Source organism: Lemur catta, chromosome 10 (genome assembly GCF_020740605.2).
Source record: "Lemur catta isolate mLemCat1 chromosome 10, mLemCat1.pri, whole genome shotgun sequence".
In the NCBI taxonomy this organism is placed as follows: domain Eukaryota; kingdom Metazoa; phylum Chordata; class Mammalia; order Primates; family Lemuridae; genus Lemur; species Lemur catta.
Window position 1 is genome coordinate 2,208,321 of NC_059137.1, and position 14,577 is coordinate 2,222,897.

The 14,577-nt window shown below is 58.4% G+C and overlaps 1 protein-coding gene across 1 annotated transcript; it reads right to left on the reverse strand.

The window, feature by feature from the left end:
- Positions 1-143: 143 nt before the first annotated feature.
- SURF4 (surfeit 4) lies at positions 144-14,391 on the reverse strand. Its single transcript, XM_045563816.1, has 6 exons — positions 14,165-14,391; positions 6,415-6,601; positions 5,616-5,692; positions 3,711-3,754; positions 2,822-3,008; positions 144-2,204 (listed from the first exon to the last, which is right to left on the reverse strand). Exons 1-6 carry the CDS (start codon positions 14,210-14,212, stop codon positions 1,938-1,940), a joined length of 810 nt encoding a protein of 269 aa, XP_045419772.1. The 5' UTR covers positions 14,213-14,391; the 3' UTR covers positions 144-1,937.
- Between the last annotated feature and the right edge of the window lie 186 nt (positions 14,392-14,577).

The window sequence follows — 14,577 nt, forward strand, 5'->3', positions numbered from 1 at the left end:
AGCAGCAGGGGTTCCGAGGGAAGGATTTTCCCTGGACACAGCTTCCGAGAAGCCTAAAGCAGGACCTCGCTCACTGCAGCGTTCAACGGAGAACCCTGGCCAGACCCAGCCCAGGCTGGGCCACACCGTAGGATCACACTGCGTACAACAAATGCCATTATTTATTTTGATGTGTTTCCAAAAATCAGAATGTTTTCAAACACAACTAAGATATAAAATACAGCATAAAATGAGATTTAGATCTATTTCCCACATAAAGCAAAAAAATTTTCAGAAATTGTTTTGCCAGAACCAATTGGTAGGTCACACTGTTCCTCCTCCCAGCAAAGGCATCTCCCCACGTGCCGGGCACTTGCCCGTTCAGGGTGGGGGAACGGAACCACCACCAGGATCAAGGCGCTGCTGCTGCTGGGCTGGTGCCAACTGCACTCGCCACCACCCCCGGCAGTGGCCCCAGGGACACTGTGACTCAGCTGAGTATGCCGTGATGGGCCACCTTGCTGTGTTCATAGGGGTGGGTGTGGGCCAGGAGATGGCCTTGCCAAGTTTGAAACACTGAGTTAGAAGCCACTCTGTGCAGTGAGCATCTGAGTGACAAGGAAGAAAGAACCCCTGTGTCCTGAAGCCACTACTTGATTTTATAAATACTAGGAGACTGGGGTGGGCTACAAGGTGGGTTGAGGTGACGGGTCCAGGAGCAGGGCCAGTGGGTGCCCAACAGCACTGGTGGGCAGAAGCAGCCTCACCTCTGCCCTACAAGCCAAGGGGCGAGAGAAGGGTGAACCTAGAGGCTGGTCAGGGCTGGCGCCAGGGTAGCCTCAGCCACCTGTCCCCAGATGGATGTGGAGCCATAGAGGGGTTCTGGCTGCCGGGCAGCATTCAGCACGGTGCAGAGGAGCAGGGAACAAGCGATTAACCCCCCCAAGAAGAGGAACGCATATAAGGCAATGTTAGAAAACTTTAAATACAGGATCAAGATCAAATCAGTAAGGCATCACAAATTTTAAGAAGTAATTTTGGCTGCATTCAGCGTAGCAAGTGGACAAGGTTGGAGCAAGTGACCTCGGGAAAGCGGTGTGTGGGGCTGGGGATGGGCCCCAGACCTCGAGCTGAGGTTGGTGTGAGGTAACGGACGAGCCCGGGGGCAGCAGTGCCAAAGGCCCCGGCCGGGCTGCCCTGTGGCCTACCAGGTGCCTGGCGGGCGGTCCTCACTGCCGGGCTCCAGGCAGCCAGCAGCACCCAGAGCTGCCGCTTCCCCGAGGACTCACCACCCCTCGTCCCTGCCTCAAGCCGCTACAGCTCCCAGGGTGTCACCAATGAAACACTGAGCGATCAGGTCAGAGCAGGCTTTCCGAGCGTCTGCTACCGTAAACGGCAGCTCCCACCACCCCTGACGTCGCACCACTGACGTCCTCGCCGTTCCTAGAAAGTACTACAGCGCAGGGGCGGAAACAACGTTGAAGCCACTGCTACAATTTTAAACCAAGGAGTTTAACTGTTTGGTATTTGGCTGAACCATCCAAAATTGTTTAGTAGTTTGAACTAAAAATGTAAACTTAAAAACAAGAGGGAGACTGATTTGAATGATGTACAAATGTGTCTGCTCACAGTACAGCTTGAAGGCCCCTCCCCCAGGAAAAAAAATCAAAAATGGGACTGAGGCCACAACCAGCCCAGCTGCTCACTCCCGAAGCCCTGCCGTGGGGGACCGACTGTCCGGCTGGCCAGCACGGCACAGTCAGACACCAGAGCGTGGCGCCCGGTCAGGTTCAGCCATCAATTTCCAGGTGTCTCTGCAAATAAAGTTCTCAGAACATCTGTGCCCTTGCCAGGGAGGGGGAAGAGGATACCTAAATGCTGGCAGTTTGGTTGCATCAGCCCGCACCAGTCCTTGGTGGCCACGGGCATTAGCCAGGCAGGGTGGGGACCTGTGGCTGTTACCACTCCTTCTTCTTCTCATCCATGGAGACGCCCCCGGGGCCGAGAGCCACCACCAGCAGCAAGCCCCCAATGACCGACATGGTCTGGAAGAAGTCGTACTTGAGGAAGTCGTGCATGGGTTTGTAGACGGGAATGGTCCAGAAGGCGTTGAAGTACACGTTGATGGCGAACAGCCAGACCACGAGCGTCAAAGCCGCCAGCTTGGTTTTAAAACCGACGGCCACCAGAATGATCAGCGCCGTGCCCACGATGTTCTGCACGATCTGCGTGGGTCGCAAGGTTAAGGAACTCAAATAAATGTGAGGAAAGAAGATATTTCATAAACAGAAAAACTCCACCTGCCCCCTGTCACTGGGGTATCCGTGCAGGGCTGCTGCAGCCGAGCTGAGGGCGGCAGGCGGGGACGAGCGAGCAGGGCGGTGGGTGCGAGGCCTCGGAGCACGAAGCGTTTGGAGATGAGAGTCTCCAGTAGGCCCCGGCCGTGCTGCCCACAGTGAGCTCCAACAACTGGATTCCCGAGTGCCTCCTGGCGCCCGCGCCCAGCCAGGGCTCTTGGGCACCTCCCGGAGGGCGCTGCGCCCTGACAGTGGCACACAGGGAGCACTGGACGAGGGTGTGCACGGTGAGGAGGGAAACAGAGGGCCCTGGCAGCAGCGGGAGGAGGACCATGCACGGGCACCAGGACCCCCAGCAGTCAGGGAGGGTCCCGGCTTAGTTTGCTGGACAGGCAGCTTCTGGGCTTCTGGCGTTTGAAGGAATCAGGAGGTTTGCGCCCTCTGGGCCGCTCCCCCGGCCTGGTTGGTGCGCACCGGGGAGTGGGGGCGGGGACAGGAGGCCCTGGAAGCCAGAGGCGGTCACGCCAGGAGGAAGGAATACTTACAGAGAAGAAGCTGGCGTCAAAGTGAAGGAGCGTCATGAACATCAGAACCAGCAGGACCCGGCCTCCGAGCTGCATGTACTGCTTGGGGGAGCTCTCGCGCATGGTGGGGACGCCCGCAAACATGCTCTTCCCTTCAGAACGGGACTCCGCCAGCAGCAGCAACAAGCCTCCTCCCAGGGCCAGGTTCCTAGGACCAGAAATGCCAGCCAGAAGCTCACCAGGTGTCCGGTCTGTCCGTCAGACCAGATCCAGGGAGACCGTGGTGCGCACAGGACGGGCCCCGCTTCCCTCTCCAAACCAAGCCGGCTGCAGAGCAGGCTCCGTGCACGGGACCTGACTCGACTCAAGCCGATGTGAAATCTTACACAGCTCAAGAAATAGAAGTGTCTTTCCAGATAAACAGCAGTGGGCTACATACACACACAGGACTCCGTCCTAGTCGTGGCTTCCCTGTTGGGCCAGCTAGGTCCCTGTGAGGTCACTCAGACCTCTGTCCCTGAACCCATGAAATAAGGGGTCAGAAAAGATGGCTTCACTCCCACTACCATCCGGGGGCACTGCGACACCCACGACAGAATCTATTCTGAGAAGCTCAGTTTGGACCCAGAGAAGTGTTTTCCAATGGCAGTTACTGAGTTCAGAGACACAGAATGAGTATCCCTTAATTGAAATGCTTGGGACCAGACGCATTGCAAAATTCTTTGGATTTTGGCATATTTGTATTATATACTTACTGGCTGAGCATCCCAAATCCGAAAATCCAAGCTCTGAAATGCTCCAATGAGCACCTCCTTTGAGTGACACGTCAGCACTCAAAAATTTTCAGACCTGGGATGCGGAACCCGCGTGAGAGGAGCGCACCAAAACTCACCAGCCCGAACGCACGTACCTCATCAAAAATTTCAAGTCCCATAAGATGCTGTAGGCGATCGTCTGTGGGGAGAAGACAGAGACTTGAGTCTCAGCATTTTCAAATGAACGTCTCCAAAATTAACCACAGCATTAGGCAGTTTTTCCAATACAAGTGGGAATATAAAACACAAAAACCATTTTAGGACGCTGTGGACAGATCCAAGTTCAAGAATTTGGTTCGGTATTTCTCAGAGCGTGCTGCTGGGCCCTTGGACCTGTCCATTTAACCAGAGTCGTGCCCAGGAGGTTCCAGAGAAGGTGACCGAGACGCTGATTGCGACACTGTTTCCGCATTCCTTCCGAGTAACCAGCTTGCACTTCGTGAAGTGAAGGGATAAAAAGACCCTGCTCTGGCCGCAGCCACGCTCGTGACTTCCCTCATCACAGGGTCTCAGGAACGCGGCAGAGATGGCCCAGTACCCAGAGCCGGCACCTACTGAGGGTCCAGCCCGTGCGGCCCAGTGCGACTCTCTGCTTCTCCTGAGCTTGCTATGAGCAAAACCCAGCGATGTCCCCAGAAGAGAAAAAGGAGTTCCAGGCAGTCAGAGATGCCAGAGGGCTGAGGGGGAGTGACGCTGACCCCTCGAAGATGCCTTTTTAGGAGCTCTGCTCCATGGAAGCAAACAAAAGTGAGACCCCACTGTGCGCCCCGTGTCCCTGCAGTGCTGGGACTCCAACCTGAGAGCCCACTGTGCACCCCGTGTCCCTGCAGTGCTGGGACTCCAACCTGAGAGCCCACTGTGCGCCCCGTGTCCCTGCAGTGCTGGGACTCCAACCTGAGAGCCCACTGTGTGCCCCGTGTCCCTGCAGTGCTGGAATCCCAACCTGAGAGCCCACTGTGCGCCCCGTGTCCCTGCAGTGCTGGGACTCCAACCTGAGAGCCCACTGTGCGCCCCGTGTCCCTGCAGTGCTGGGACTCCAACCTGAGAGCCCACTGTGCGCCCCGTGTCCCTGCAGTGCTGGGACTCCAACCTGAGAGCCCACTGTGCGCCCCGTGTCCCTGCAGTGCTGGGACTCCAACCTGAGAGCCCACTGTGCGCCCCGTGTCCCTGCAGTGCTGGGACTCCAACCTGAGAGCCCACTGTGCGCCCCGTGTCCCTGCAGTGCTGGGACTCCAACCTGAGAGCCCACTGTGCGCCCCGTGTCCCTGCAGTGCTGGGACTCCAACCTGAGAGCCCACTGTGCCCCCCACGCACCTGCAGTGCTGGGACTCCAACCTGAGAGCCCACTGTGCGCCCCGTGTCCCTGCAGTGCTGGGACTCCAACCTGAGAGCCCACTGTGCGCCCCGTGTCCCTGCAGTGCTGGAATCCCAACCTGAGAGCCCACTGTGCGCCCCGTGTCCCTGCAGTGCTGGGACTCCAACCTGAGAGCCCACTGTGCGCCCCGTGTCCCTGCAGTGCTGGGACTCCAACCTGAGAGCCCACTGTGCGCCCCGTGTCCCTGCAGTGCTGGGACTCCAACCTGAGAGCCCACTGTGCGCCCCGTGTCCCTGCAGTGCTGGGACTCCAACCTGAGAGCCCACTGTGCGCCCCGTGTCCCTGCAGTGCTGGGACTCCAACCTGAGAGCCCACTGTGCGCCCCGTGTCCCTGCAGTGCTGGGACTCCAACCTGAGAGCCCACTGTGCCCCCCACGCACCTGCAGTGCTGAGACTCCAACCTGAGAGCCCACTGTGCGCCCCGTGTCCCTGCAGTGCTGGGACTCCAACCTGAGAGCCCACTGTGCACCCCGTGTCCCTGCAGTGCTGGAATCCCAACCTGAGAGCCCACTGTGCCCCCCACGCACCTGCAGTGCTGAGACTCCAACCTGAGAGCCCACTGTGCGCCCCGTGTCCCTGCAGTGCTGGGACTCCAACCTGAGAGCCCACTGTGCCCCCCACGCACCTGCAGTGCTATGATCCCAAAGAGCCCGAAGCAGGCGTACTGCACGAAGTTCCTGCTCAGCACCAGGACGCAGCCAGCTGGGGAGGAGAAGAACATCATGAACATCACAACAGCAGGGTTAGGGGGACTATGGGTGGGCCCGGGCGAGGAGATGCTGTCACAATACACTGCCACCTCACCTGGCCCTCTGGTCCAGCTGCAGCCAAACCACCTACCCAAGCAGAAAGCAACTTCTGAGAGCATTAACGAGAGGCGAGGGCCACACGTGGTGAGTTAACTTTACTCTCTGGAAAGCAGCTCCCTTGCTATGAGGAGGAACAGCCGCCTTCCAGTCAGCTGTCCCCCAGGGCATGAGCCACTGCCCTACTGTGGGGGGCACAGTGGGCTGAAATGCCAAGTCCCTTCGTCACCGTGTGATGGCCCGCGGAGCCCGTCAGGAGCAGAGGGAAGACCGGAAGCCTGGTCCGGTGCCCTCCCTCCGCCGTTCAGCGGGGTCCCACCGGCCTCTCTAGCCGCTGTCTCTGCCAGCCTTAGCTCCTCCCAGGCCTCCCAGCGCCTCGGCCTCCTGCTCTGGGCACGGGGCAGGGACCACGTCTTGCTGCTGCAGCAAGCCCCAAAGCAACGAGCCCAGGCCTGGAGGCAGAGCGTCCAGGTGACCGTCTCGGAACCAAGCCCCGGGTCCGGCATGCCGAGCTGGGGGGAAGCGGTGCAGGCCACGGTGTCCTGAGACCCTGCGCTTACTAACGCTTGATCAGGGGGCAAGACGCCCAGCGACTCCCGACAGCCGCACGGCACTCACTCAGCTGTCCGAGCAGGTTGAGGAACACGAAGGACGAGGCCAGCAGGTAGCCGCAGCTCCAGGTGCTGTCGATGTAGTCGCGCTGCTCGCTCCACTGGAACCACATGCGGATGCCGTCCTCCAGGAAGGTGCTGATCAGGCAGAGGCGCGCCACGTGGGGCAGGTACTGCTTCGTGACGCGCAGGAACTGCGGGGCAAAGAAACCCGGGGGGTGAGCGGCTGTGGCAGGGCACACAGACCCCGCCAGGCAGCGCCTTGGGCAGGGCACGTGTGCGGGGACAGGGCAGCAAGGACAAGCAGACACAGCAGCCCCAAGGCCCTGCACACCTGCTCCTGAGCACCACCCTGTAAGCCTGGACACACGGGACAAGCCAGGCATCAGCCCGAGATGAGCAGCCCAGCAGCAGGCCCACCTGGCCCAGACGCCACAGGGCGAGGCCCCAGCACCCTCCGCTGGGATTTCTCCCACCGCTGCGGCAGGCTCGCCTAGGAGGCAGCTACAGCTAGGCATCACAGGTGGCACTGCCACAAGCCACACAGTGCTCTCTTCAGTGAAAGGCATGAACAGGCAGAATCACAGAATGACATCTGAAAAGTCCCCTGAGGGTCATCTGGTCTGGGGTTCCTCGGCCTCAGCACGAGTGGCTCTGGGCGGGCATTCTTTGGTGGGGGCCACCCTGGCACTGCAGGAGTGCAGCCACGCGTGGCCTCTGCCCACTGGATGCAGTGGCAGCCCCTGTGTGGCACCAGTGTCTCCCACCGTTGCCACACATCCCCACCGCTCTAGTCCCACCCTTCGTGCTATAAACGGGCAAACTAAGCCCGGGAGGCAGGGGTCCCCTGGGCTGTGCTAATGGCACAATTCTGTGACTTGACCCCAGCCTGCTGGTCACACACAGGGAAGGGCTAAGGCTTTGAACTCCCAGCCTTCCCAGCACGGCTCAGAGCCCTCCAGACAGAACCGGAACCAGAACCAGAACCAGGCCTGGAGGCCTCACAGTCGGCTCACGCTTTGCAGTTACCTGAGTCTCCAGAGCAGCAGCAGGAACCCCAGGCTCTGAGGAGCATCTGGTACAGTCACAAACGCAAGCTGGTGTGTCTCAGCCCCTGACATGTCCCAGTTCCCCCCCGGGCAGCTCAGGATCTGACTTGTGCAACAGAGTGTGTGAGAATTCTCAGTGAGATGTAGAACTGGAGCCTGGCGTGGTGGCACCTGCCTGCGATCCCAGCTACTTGGGAGGCTGAAGTGGGGGAATCGTTTGAGCCCAGCCTGGGCAACAGGGTAAGACCCCATCTCTATAAAAAAATATGAAGTTGGTATGACTAATGGCTAGAAAAGCACTGGGATTTTTCTTAAAGCCTGTGTAACCCAAAGCAAATTAAAAATACACTACAGCCTGCACAACATAGCGAGACCCCCCCCCCCAAAAAAAATACAGAAATTAGCCGGGAGTTTGGCGCCTGTAGTCCCAGCTGCTCAGGAGGCTGAGGGAGGAGGATCACTTGGGCCCAGGAGTTGGAGGCCGCAGTGAGCTACAACGATGCCACCACACTTCAGCCCAGCAACAGAGACCCTGTCTCAAAACAAAAATAAAATAAAAATAAAAAACACACTAACAAATAGGATGGACAACTGTTTCAATAGCAAAATAGCGTATAAAATCACTCCCAAAGGTCAAAGGGATAAATACATTTATGACTTCCTTCTGTCCCTTGCGAGTCCCATCATTTATGATGGCTAGATGGAGGCCAACACACACTGCTGAATGCCAGGTACAATGTCACACAGGTGTACCCCATGCACTTTTGTCACCCATTCAAAACCGACACAAACTGGAAGAAATCCTAAGATAACACGGCAAGCCCTCAGGAGAAAGATCAGGGGACCCACCCACAGAAGTGACGTGTCAAGAAACCAGGTCTAAAGGGCACCGGCGATTCTGACCCCTGCATGGGACGGGTGAGCCAGTGTCGGCTGCACAGGCCGTCTGAGGGCCGACAGAACCTGCTGCTGGAACAAATGAAGACGCACGTAGCGTGTTTCTTATTGTCAGCACTTTACAGTTTGGCCAGAGTCCTAGACCTGCTGGTTCGGACCCCCTCCCGCTGTCAGGGGGCCCTGCCCTGGTCAGCATCACGATGGGCCCCGTGGGACAGGGAGCGGAGATCACAAGCGGGTGGCCACTCTCCTCCCAGCACCCACTCAGTCCCTGGTCCCCACTGACAGGATGGCAGGTGAGGACTCAACTCTGATCTTCTCTTTGCCTAAAAAATTTCTTTCTAAGGGGCCCTGGTGATTTGGATTTTCCCGTCCACACAGGAATGGCAGTGACAGACAAACACCCGGAGAGTCACACCCACAGGTGTGGGGGAGGAAGCAGAGCCTGCAGCCTGAGTCCCCCCGTCCCCATCCTGCCCGACACTGACCAGCACCGCATGGCCACGGACAGGCTGCTCTGGGGTCTCTGCTCTCCTCTACAAAGTGAGGACAGCTGGGTTAATGCTTGGTAAGATTTGTTCCAACTTTAAGTCTAAAAATCAGCAGAGAGGGATAAAGGAGAAAAACTTTTTTTTTTTTTTGTAAAAAAGAGGTCCAAATACTTCCATGTGAACTTGAGAGCCCACGCAGAGAACAAGTAAGATGTGTGTACAGGCAGTGCAAACACGCCCGCACTGCGCCAGGAGGGATGGGGACAGCCACGCCACACAGCGTCCCGGTTCTGCGGGAGAGGTGAGGACCGCCACCTCTGCTCCCAAGTAGTGCTGCTCTGGCGTAGCGACCTGCGCACCGTGGCAATGACACAGGCTTCACCTCCTCTAAACCTGGGGAAGGAACAGCAGCCCTGGGAGGGAAGAGGCAGAGCAGCCTCTTTGGAGCCGGGGGCTGCGGCAGGACTCCCAAGGGGGCAGCGTGGACCCCAGAGGCAGACATCCGAGGTGCTCCGACTTGCTTCCAAAATGAGGCTGTCAGCCACTCACTGACCCGCAGACGAGCAAACAAGCCCTGGCCCGTGGGCTGCGGTCTAAGCCTCCTTAGCCGCAGGACCCTCATTTAACACGTCATCAGCCACGCACACAGCCTGCGAGACCAAGGCAGTGTTTAGAAGCCTCCTTGATGAGTCGGCTACCCTTAATTTGAGTGTCTGGGTCAAAAGGATGAAAGAGCAAAAGAGAACGGGGTGGGACAGGCAACCCACACCCCTGCCCCAGCACACGGCCAGGAGCCGGCGCCGCGCTTTGCTTGGCGGGAAGGGCACAGACTCAGGCCCTGCACTGCACGCAGCATGTCCACAGCGTGGCCGCGCTGGCTGTCAAAGGCAAGCATGACGCGTGGCCCAGGTGGAAGGCCGACTGTCCTGGAGCCCAGGCTGACGCAGAGCCTCCGTTAAACCGGCCACCGCCTGAGGAGCATCTGTTTGGCATGAACATGAAAGAAAAGCCACATTTAATGACAAGGCCAGACCCAGGGTTAACCTCGTGTCCTACATGCATGCTGGTCACAACTGTGCAGACCTGGCCACTGGACCCACGTCACGCGGCTCTAGGAGACATCTCCTCAGCACAGCAGAGACGGTCCCACCACCCAGGCAGCACCGGGCCACTGCTGGCAGTTGGCACACAGGCCAGGTGCTGCCCACTGGCTGTATAAACACGGCGAGCAGTAAAACCCGTGACTGTCCCCTCATCAGAGATCCATGACAGGAGCGCCAGAGGACGACGCCGACCTGGACAGCTTGTGAGACGGGGAGGCGACACAGGTAGCTCCCCTCTGTGGGCACACTTCTCACGAGGGCTCCCGAGAGCCTCACAGGCGTCCACATTAGGAATAGGAGAGCTGAGATTCCTCTAAAAGGGTTACTATCTGGGAGTCTTGCAGGGGATTTTCAAGGCGTAATTATAGCCAGCCCGGGAGGGATCACCAGCGCACGGCCACGTGCAGCTCCCACGCCACACGGAAAAGCGGCTTTCTCTTCACATTCAGGACAAAAAGGAACTGAGAGGAGCAGCCTGCAGTTATTGATAAACGAGAACTCTGAGGACAAAGGAAGGCCAGATTTCCTTGATTACCACGGACTGGGGCTGCCCTGTTCGAGGGCCAACTGAAGTCCACAAACCCGAGAAACGAGACCGGGTGCCGAGCAACTTCGCTCACGCCAGGCTGAGTCAGGGCTGGCGCAAGAGTTCGGTGACTCACCACGACTCCAGAACTTCCCAGCAAGCCTCCCTCCAAGCGCTGCACCCTGAGGTGCCGGAGGTGTCACAGGCCCTATGCTGGAGAGGATGGTGCAGCTTGACAGGAAACCTACGCATGACAAGAAGCCCCGCCGTAGGAAAGGCGTGGCAGAGGCCCCACACAGGGTAGCCGTGCCATCTTCTGGAAGGGGCCTCGCTAACCACACTGTCCCTGACTTCACCCCAAGCCCCGCAAGAGGGGGCGGTTGTTTCCTAACCTCCCGTTAAGATCAGCACGTGGAGAAAAGTGAGTCAGCTCCTCCTGATCTTCTGTCCCCACTCCTTCACGGGACGGGCAGGAAGCCCTTTGGAGGGGACGCTGGAGTCCCCCAAACGGCTGAACACACAGCGCTCGCCGAGAGCCTCCCCGGGCCCACGCACCACACGTGGGGCTCCAGCGTCATCAGGGCCACCCTCCATACCCAAGGCCAAGGCCAGCTCTTAGCTCCTGGGACGAGCTCTGCCACCCTCGAGAGTGTGGCCCCAAGCAGCTTTTCTGTCACTTTGGTGACGACCATCAGGCAGAACCCATTAACTGCTAATACTACTGTTTACGGGTGTTAACGTGCCTGGAAGCCACATTCTGCACAGTGTCTAACAGGCGGGGAGTAGCAGCTGCGGGCACGGACATTATTTTGGATTGCTGAGTTCATTAGAGTTTCTGGCCCCTTCCCACGGCTTCCGAATGCCCAGCTCCTGCATAGAGCACGTCTCAGCAGTTTCTCCAGAGCCTGGCTTCCTGGGAGGAAGAGGACACCGTCCCTGGCTGCCAGGGCAGGGAGCCTGATGCCAGAGGCAGAGACAGACACAGCTCGGGAGAGCCTGCCAACAGAAACCAAGCAGACTGCTCTCCCCACGGACCGGCCTCTGCACACCGGAAGGCGGAGGTCCACCCAGCAGTGGGGAACGCAGCCTTTGGGGTGAGCAGACGAGGACTGACTCCAGCACCGCCACCAGCCAGTGCAGACCTCGGCAAACCTCACTCTGCTCATCAGAAGATGAAGACGTTACGGCCGACCTCCTGCGGTCAGAAGGGTCACACCAGTCGCCCGTGCACACACCTAGCGTGTCAAGGACCCGGCCCAGTGCCTGGCCCAGTTAAAGGTTCTGTATTATGGTCATCATTATCAGAGGACACTTGGGCCTGGCAGACAAAGCTTTTGTGAGGTTTCACTCTCAGCAGCCCAGACTTTCTGGTCAAATCCTGTCACTTCATTTTTGCTTTTGTTTTCTGAAGATCAGAAAAAAATGGATGTGTCACATTATCTGATCACTAACTTCCATGATAATTTCCCATTGTCTTCAAATTAGATCATTTTCATGTAAAAGCCTGAACTCTCACTTCATTCGTTATTGGAAGCTTTGTTTTAAATACCATGTGGCTAAATGTTAAAAAGAATGGCACCACCCCAGTGTGGTCTGACTTTGCCCACAGGAAGCCATATTTTGGCTTCACACCCTATTAGATGCTTATGGCAGAAGAGGGTTCTGATTTGGGTTGTGACAGTGAGAGTCACTGCCCTCCTGAGCTGCCCACAAAGGGGCACAGAAGTTCCTGCTGACATGCTCTGCGCTGCCCAGGCAGACTCAAACCGAGAGGACTCTAACCGCGGGTCTGCTGGCAGCGGAGCCTGCGCACTGACAGATGTGGCCTTTATCCACCTTGCGCTTTTGCTGTTTAAGCAGCACGCCCTTTCACCACGCCGGACAGTCTTCCCCTCGATTTGTGCCGCAAGAGGAGCACCAGGCGCTGCAAGCCGGCTGCACAGGGACTTGACTAGGGGTGGAGACCTGGGTTCTCTTCAGGGCTGTGGCCACTGGCACGTCCAGGAGCCTGAGAGGCCTCACCTTCCCCTCAGTTACCTGGTCGAGGTCAGCCTGTGTCCCCCTCAAGGGGCTTTGCAGTTCCAAGATTCTGCTTCTTTCGTTTAAAACGTTACAAAATGCACAGAGAAGAAGAAAGGATTACGTAAGGAGATTCTGAACTTTTTTCAGTAGGAGAGTCTATCATTTGAGAGTTGGCAGCAGCTTGACTGGAGACATTTTATCTAGATTTGGTTATGAAATTCACTTGCAAAACCAGGGTTTTGCAGGCCGAAGACTGAGTGTATGAAGCTCTCATACTTCCCTCAGCTACAACGAGCCATCTTTTCAGGGAGTTGTTATTTGGGGAAATAAAATTGGGTCACTAAAAATTATGTCAGTGAAAGCTGACAAACAAAAAAGCCTACTTGCTTCTTGACAGCTTTTGGTATGAATGTGTTTGTGAGGAATACAGTTTCTAAACTGTCTTTACACACAAAATCATGACCTTAGGAAAAACTACTTGTTCAATTTGATACACTTTTTACCCCAAAACTGGTTTAAAATATCAGCTCACAGGAAAGCGATGCAGTAAGAACCAATGATGAGGACACACTAGAAAGATATCACCCCTCAAGGGGAAAAACAGAAAAGCTCATTCACCAATAACTGATGAGAAAATGCTCACTTATTTTTTTAAAAAAACACACACACTCAAAAGCCTTCCAATAAGTCGAGGCCTCAGAGTTTGATGACTCAGTACCACCCCCAGAAAAATTAAAAATTTAACCATAACTACTTTAAACTCTGGCAAAGCCACAGACACAGGAAGTAGACCAAGGAGAGAAAGGCAGGTGGCCCAGATGAGGGTCTGCCTGCAGCGTAAGGCTGCTCATCTGCAGCCGTGACGGATACTTTTACGAGGAAAAGGCACACATCAAAATCATCGCCAGGGCGTTCGTCCTTTCTGCCAAGCTTAATCAAAAACGAGGGTGGAAGCTCGGTCCCTTCCTTCACTTTCCCAGGGTCTGATCCTGCCCACCCCGTTTCTGAATGCTTTCAACGACTCACAGCCTGTTCTCTGAGCTTCCCAGCTGCTCAGATGCCACCTGTACAGGTCGCGAAGGGAAAAAGCAGGCGACAGGCTTCCCCTCCTCCCAGGCTGTGTACAGACAGATCCCCGCTCAGTGCGGCCCCGGGGCAGAGTCCAAGCCGGGAGGGAAAGATGCAGGCAGGGTCAAAGGGACCCCACGAATGCCACACATCTGGGAAAGAAGGAAAAACAGCGCGTGGCTTCCTGTAACGGGGGCGCATCCAGGGCGCCCCCTTTCCTCCGGGAGGACCCCCGGGCCGCCAGTCCGACCGAGCCCCGGTTTGGATCCGGGCTCCCCTCCCCGCCCCCCAGGCCGCCCGCTAGGAGGAAAAACGTGACCCCGACACTCTGCACGCAGAGGACGCCCCATTTGCCGCAGGCGGGCCCCAGACAGCCCCGGACTCGAGCCGGGACCCGCGAGCTGGGAGGAGGCCGCTCGCAGCTCTCGCCTGCCGGGGACCTCCCGGCCAGGCTGGGCCGGGGCCCGGGAACGCGCCCGCCGGGGAGGGGAGCGGGCCGGGCCGGGCGGGGGCCCGGGGGCCGGGCAGGGACGGCGGCCCAGGCCGCGGAGCCCCACGGCGGGCGTCCGGGCGGTCCCCGCGGGCCGGGCCGGGGCCGCACCTGGTCGGCGAAGTCCTCGGCCGTGCCCATCAGGTCGTTCTGGCCCATGGCGGCGGCGGGAGGCTGCGCGCGGTGGCTCGCTCGCTCGGCCTGGAGGCGCCCGCGCCCGCTGCGGCCTCCACAGGAAGTGCCGGCGGCCGGCCTCGCTCCGCGTCGGCGGCGGCTCCCGCGGCTGCCACGTAGGCCAAGCCTTAAAGGCGCCGCGCGCCGCCCGCCCGCCCCGGCCGCGCCTTAAAGGGGCCGCGCGCCGCCGGCAGCCCGCCCGACGCCCCGCCCTCCGCGCCCCCGCCCCGCCGGCCCCTGTGCACCGGGAGGCGCGCGGCGCCTTTAAGGGGGCGGGGCCCGAGGACGGGCGGCGGACACGCTCGGGGAGCGGGGGGGGGCGGGGGAGGAGGTGGGCGCGCACCCGCACG

Coding starts and splice junctions, on each gene's coding strand:
- SURF4 (XM_045563816.1), bottom strand. CDS start 14,212: ATGGGCCAGAACGACCTGATGGGCACGGCCGAGGACTTCGCCGACCAG. Junction 5,693..6,414: donor CAACCTGCTCGGACAGCTGA/GTGAGTGCCGTG, acceptor TCTCCTCCCCAG/CTGGCTGCGTCCTGGTGCTG. Junction 3,009..3,710: donor GACTTGAAATTTTTGATGAG/GTACGTGCGTTC, acceptor TTCTGGTCCTAG/GAACCTGGCCCTGGGAGGAG.